This window comes from Eurytemora carolleeae, unplaced genomic scaffold, assembly GCF_000591075.1.
Source record: "Eurytemora carolleeae unplaced genomic scaffold, Eaff_2.0 scaffold1506, whole genome shotgun sequence".
In the NCBI taxonomy this organism is placed as follows: Eukaryota; Metazoa; Arthropoda; class Copepoda; order Calanoida; family Temoridae; genus Eurytemora; species Eurytemora carolleeae.
Genome location: NW_019397435.1, coordinates 64,121 through 70,120, shown reverse-complemented (window position 1 = coordinate 70,120; position 6,000 = coordinate 64,121). Strand labels below are relative to the sequence as shown.

Here is a 6,000-nt window from a genome sequence, read left to right as displayed (position 1 = left end):
CCGAAACACCTTATACTTGTTAGCCGAAACACCTTATACTTGTTAGCCGAAACACCTTATACTTGTTAGCAGAAACACCTTATACTTGTTAGCCGAAAATTTAATTACCATCACCAGCACGAAGATTAAGGGATTTTAAACACCACATTTCCCCCTGTTTGTTCTATTTTTATCATATTGTCCAACTTTCTTAGAATTATTTCATTTTTGAGGTTTAAAGGGAGTGTTCGCGAAAAACGAAAGGGGGTACAGGCAAAGCGCTTTTGATCGCTAATAATCTTACTTCTATCTGTTGCGTCTATAAGGAGAAAATTGTTAAAGACCTCTCATACTGAAGAGCGTAGCGCCCGTACAAATTGAGGAAGTTGGAACATACGACTTGGATTGTAAAAGATCAAATTAATCGATTATCTTTCGCCACATTTGTGTATAGTTTATATTTTATAATATTTTTTAATTAATTTGTTTTTAATTTCTTTTTTCTCTTGTCGCTTGCGCAACTATTTAAGAATGCCGCGCACCACTCACATTTTTCGAAATCCCTTTAAAACGTTTTCTAAAAAAAATCAAATATAAAAAATATTAAAAACATAAACTCTATACAAATGTGGCGAAAGATAGTCGATGACTATAGGTTGTAATATCTGAATGATTTGTTTCATATTAATTTGATTTTTTACAATCCAAGTCGTATGTTCCAACTTCCTCAATTTGTACGGGCGCTACGCTCTTCGGTATGAGACGTCTTTACAATTTTCTCCTTAAAGACGCAACAGATAAAAGTAAGATTAGTAGCGATCAAAAGCGCTTTTTTATCGCATTAAGCCTATACCCCCTTTCATTTTTCGCGAACACTCCCTTTAAGGTATCATTTTTCGTAAAAAAGAAAGAAATATAAAGCAAAAAATGACTGGAAGACTAAAATGTTGCGGCACTGTAGAGCTCAGTTTAGTGACTGCCGGAAGACAAAAAGCTAATAAGTGGGATTGGAGAGAAAATAGTTGTGGTTCATGAGGCATACCTTCCTCCGCTCGCTTCAATTATATTTCAGTTATTCAATTAGTTATCAATATATGTTTTTTAATCAAACAGATCATATCTACATTGAACTATTGTGCTGATGAAAAAAAATTATAATATCACTTGGTGGAATTTTCAAAAGTTAATTTAAGTCCGGGATGAATAACTGAAATGTTTATTTGTCAACTTTCTCCTCAGATTGTTAATTTAGTGTTTATTTTCAAGATGTTTCTTCAAACTACTTGCTCTAGTTGTAGTAAACTCACACTGAGAACAAGGATATCTCACTCCTTCATGCTTACTTGATGTATGCATCTTCAGATTACTTGCTGTAGTTGCACTATACTCACATTTACAACATTGATATCTCACTCCTTTATGTTTATTTTCAATATGTCTTCTTAAATAATATGCTGAAGTTGCAACATACTCACACTCAACGCAAGAATATCTAACTCCTTCGTGTTTACTTTCAACATGTTTTTTCAGGTTACTTGTGTCGGATGCAGTATACTCGCATACACTACAAGGATATCTAACTCCTATATGTTTATTTTCAATATGTTTCTTTAAGTCTTTTTTCTGAGTTGCAGCATATTTACATTCAGAGCAAGGATATCTTATACCTTCATGTTTACTTTCAACGTGCCTCTTTAAATCACCTGCTGTAGTTGCAGCATATTTGCATTGTGAGCATGGATATCTCACCCCTTTGTGTACTTTTTCAACATGAATCTTTAGATTTCTGGCTGAAGTCGCAACAAACTCACATTGATAACAAGGATATCTCAATCCTTCATGTATGTTTTCAACATGAATCTTCAGAGAACCTGCAGTAGTTGCACCATATTCACATTCAGGACAAGGATATCTTAATCCTTCGTGTCTACTCTCAATATGTCTCTTTAGAGTTGAATTTGTAGTTGCAAAATAGTCACATTCAAGACAGGGGTAGGTATCTTGACTTTCCTCGATTATCTTTGGAACAGCTCGCAGAGAATCAAATTTGTTCTCCGAGTTTTCTCCTGAAATAGTTCAAATCAAATTTGTTATCCATGTTTTCTCCTGAAATAGTTAAAATCAAATTTGTTATCCGTGTTTTCTCCTGAAATAGTTAAAATCAAATTTGTTATCCGTGTTTTCTCCTGAAATAGTTAAAATCAATTTTGTTATCCGTGTTTTCTCCTGAAATAGTTAAAATCAAATTTGTTATCAGTGTTTTCTCCTGAAATAGTTCAAATATAGAATATTAATCTTATATACGTCAAGTAGATTGTTGGAAGGTATTTGCATATTATTAACCACCGACCAACTCGTTACACTTTATTTGAGGTGAAGCAAGCCTGAAAACTGATATATTTAGCTCCTTGAGTATATTATGTACTTTTGATTTATGGCTATTAACGACGCGAGGGTTATTTTTACCATTTTATAAATAGCACCAGCAGTGCCGACACCTTCATTTAGCTAATTATTAATATTTTTTTTTTTCATTTATTCATTAATGTTTTAATTCATCTATTTATTTATTTCTTGTTTGCTTCACAATATTGTTCAGCCTCAAAATGCTGGTTAACTAAATATTTATTCATTTCTTTATTTATAAAAGATATTGATTCGACTCTCTATTTTCTAAAAAACTTTAACAACATTATCAAAATGTTGTTTGCAAATGGCGCTCTGAATTTCGTGCAGTAAAGCAATTATAGTTATAGTCAATTACATTAAAAATAATCTGTAAGAAAGGCCCATCTATGAAGACCAGACTTATCTTACCATGAACAAAAATTTATGAAATACACTGAGTAAAAACAATTGCAACAATGAAAAGATTGTTAACGAAAGATTAAAAAATTTAAGATTGAATTCGACAATATTTAGGGGTGTATATTACCCCCCCCCCCCTCTCCGGGAGGAAATAAATGATCTGGATAACATGAAAAATTTCCCACAAAAAGGCAAGTTTATTATCCTTTTTTATTCTTTTGACCCAAAATTGAATCTATTTTCAAAAATTCAGCAAATGAAAGCCCCCCGCCAAAAAAAATCGCATTCCTTGTATTTTCTCGTAACTTCTGAAAAAAAATTCATTTTCAAAAGGAGGGGGCGGGTGGGGGGATATTTTTTTAAGAATATATAATTTGACACCTACTCCCCCGAACCTTTGAAAAATGCAAAAGTAGGATTGTATTCTTTATTCTGTAAATGCATTACTATCAAGTGTACAAGATGTACAATGGTACTCATATATACTTTCTCGCCTTTTTACCGAGCTTGGTCGTAAATTACGATTTTAGCTATTTTTTCCTAAAAAGTCGACCCAGTCAACTTAAAATCTCAAAACCAAGTTCCCCAATCAAAACTTGAGACAAATCGGTCCAGGTGTTCATGAGTTATGATCGGACATCCAAAGGCACACAACAAGATTACTATTTTATATATTTAGAACATACCTTGTATTTCTGTATTTTCCAGCTTTATTTCTATTTCATCTTCAGGTATAACAACAAAACATGTTTCCTCTACAGTAGAGCTTATCTCAAACTTCTTGACATCTAATTCTTTCTTCATAATCTCTGTCATTTTATCTGAAAAATAAATAGAGCATATAAATGATGACTGATGACACCATTTCCAGCATTGAAAATATACATATTAGATTCTTTGCAGAAAGTATTTTTTACTTTATATTTTTGAAGCCCCCCACTAGGCACTTTACAAAAATGTCCTATATCCATAATTTATTTCTGGAAACTTGAACATAATTTATGCAAGAATTATTCACGTGCACTGGAGAAAAAAATTGTTTTCACTTTAAAGTTCATTTTTTTAAAACCTAATGAATTTTTTTAAATTTATTTTTTTCAAATTTTAAAGTTTTTCAAATTCTGAAAAAATGAGTTACAAATTTTGTTTTATGAAAAAAAGGAAATTTTGTTTCCATTATAATTGTCACAAAATTGTCCCATATGTTCTGAAATGACACGAATATTTGAAGAAAAAAAGTACCATATCATGTTGGGTCCTATTACAAAATAAAATCATCATTTATACACTGAACTTTACAGCGAAATTTAATTATGAATTATCTTGTCACGATTATGAATTAATACGTGAGAGCATCAAATTTATTGTGGCAAAACAAGAAATATAAAAATTCTTTGGAAGGTGGAATTATCTTATATTGATTAAAGAAAAATACCAATTAGATTATTATTTTTTTTAAAAATAATAATCTAGGAATTTGGTAACGACGCCATTCATAAAATAATGAGAAAAGGTAATCTATACTTTGCTTGTCAGTTGCTATCCACTAAACGTCAAAATGGCTAAACCGATCAGGTCAACATTCTTTGTGGAACCTCACGTGACCCGAGGTAAGGTTAATAGATGACTGAATTTTCAAAAATTGCCTCCAACAAAATTGGAATTTCATTAAATTTTTTAAAAATTTAGATCCACAATATTTTTGATGAAATCTGCAAACTTGTTTGTTTTGTTTTACAATGTACACATGTTTAAACATGTTCACAATTGAAATGGAAGATGGACCCGAAGCGCCCTAAAAGCCTAGTATATAATATTTAAAATATCTAAGGACTTAAGCCAGTTCATAACGAAACTCCCTTGAAAAAAAAGATTAATCCTTGTGTCTCATTAGACCCTGTACTGGAGGTGCAGCATATACAGTATACACATTAATAGCATGGACATTTCACTCCTTTGTGTAAAATTTCAACATGTCTATTCAATTTGACTCCTCTAGCAGCCAACTCACATTAATAGCGTGGATATCTCACTACTTTGTGTTAAATTTCAACATCTCTTCAATTTGTCTACTCTAACTACAGCCAACTCACATTAATAGCATGGATATCTCAGTCCTTCATGTTCACTTTCAACATATCTTCAATTTGTCTTCTCTAGCCTTCAGCCAACTCACCTTAATAGCATGGCTATCTCACTCCTTCATGTCGATTTCAACATGTCTCTTTATTTTGTATGCTCTAGCTGCAGACAACTCACATCAATAGCAAGGATATCTCACTCCTTCATGTTACTTTCAACATGTCTCTTTATTTTGTATGCTCAAGCTGCAGCCTACTCACATTTATAGCGTGGATATCTCACTCCTTCATGTTACTTTCAACAAGTATCTTTATTTTGTATGCTCTAGCTGCAGACTACTCACATTAATAGCATGGATAAATCACTCCCTCATGATTGATTTCAACATGTTTCTTTATAACTTAATACTTTGTGTTAAATTTCAACATGTCTTCAATTTGTATACTCTAGCCTGCAGCCAACTCACCTTAATAGCAAGGATATCTCACTCTTTCATGTTACTTTCAACATGTCTCTTTATTTTGTATGCTCTAGCTGCAGCCTACTCACATAAATAGCATGGATATCTCACTCCTTCATGTTACTTTCAACATGTCTCTTTATTTTGTATGCTCTATCTTAAGACAACTCACATTAATAGCATAGATATTTTACACTCTTTCGTGTTTACTTTCAGAATGTCTTTTTAATGTGTCTACTCTAGCTTCAGCCAACTCAAATTTAAGCAATTCGTGTAGCCTTTTAATATGTCTCTTCAATTTGTCTCCTCTAGCTGCAACCAACTCACATTGAAAACAAGGATATCTCGCTCCTTCATGCATACTCACATTTAGAACAGGGAAATCTCACTGATCCTGCGTGTTTAATTTTAACATGTCTCTTCATGTTGACTGCTCTAGTAGTAGCAAACTCACATTGAAAAGAAGGATCTCTTGCTTCTTTGTGTTTAATTTCATTGCTAATTCTCAGACTAAGACTCAGACTCAGACTAATTCTCTCCTATGTGCTTACTCTTAAAACGTGCGTCACTTCAAATCCCTGCATTAGTTGCAGCATATGAACATTTAGAACGAGGATATTTCTTGGTGTATATCTGCGCTCATTATTATGTATACACTAGGCTTTTAGGTC

The 6,000-nt window shown here is 32.5% G+C and overlaps 1 protein-coding gene across 1 annotated transcript; it reads right to left on the bottom strand.

Annotated features, from left to right (window-relative positions):
• Nucleotides 1-1,066: 1,066 nt before the first annotated feature.
• LOC111714285 (zinc finger Y-chromosomal protein) lies at nucleotides 1,067-3,638 on the bottom strand. Its single transcript, XM_023489356.1, has 2 exons — nucleotides 3,474-3,638; nucleotides 1,067-2,045 (listed from the first exon to the last, which is right to left on the bottom strand). Exons 1-2 carry the CDS (start codon nucleotides 3,601-3,603, stop codon nucleotides 1,228-1,230), a joined length of 948 nt encoding a protein of 315 aa, XP_023345124.1. The 5' UTR covers nucleotides 3,604-3,638; the 3' UTR covers nucleotides 1,067-1,227.
• Between the last annotated feature and the right edge of the window lie 2,362 nt (nucleotides 3,639-6,000).

Excerpts from the sequence above, each read along its gene's own strand:
- LOC111714285 (XM_023489356.1), bottom strand. The coding sequence starts at position 3,603 with ATGACAGAGATTATGAAGAAAGAATTAGATGTCAAGAAGTTTGAGATA. Across the intron at positions 2,046-3,473 it reads GGAAAATACAGAAATACAAG|GAGAAAACTCGGAGAACAAA; the intron begins GTATGTTCTAAA and ends GAACTATTTCAG.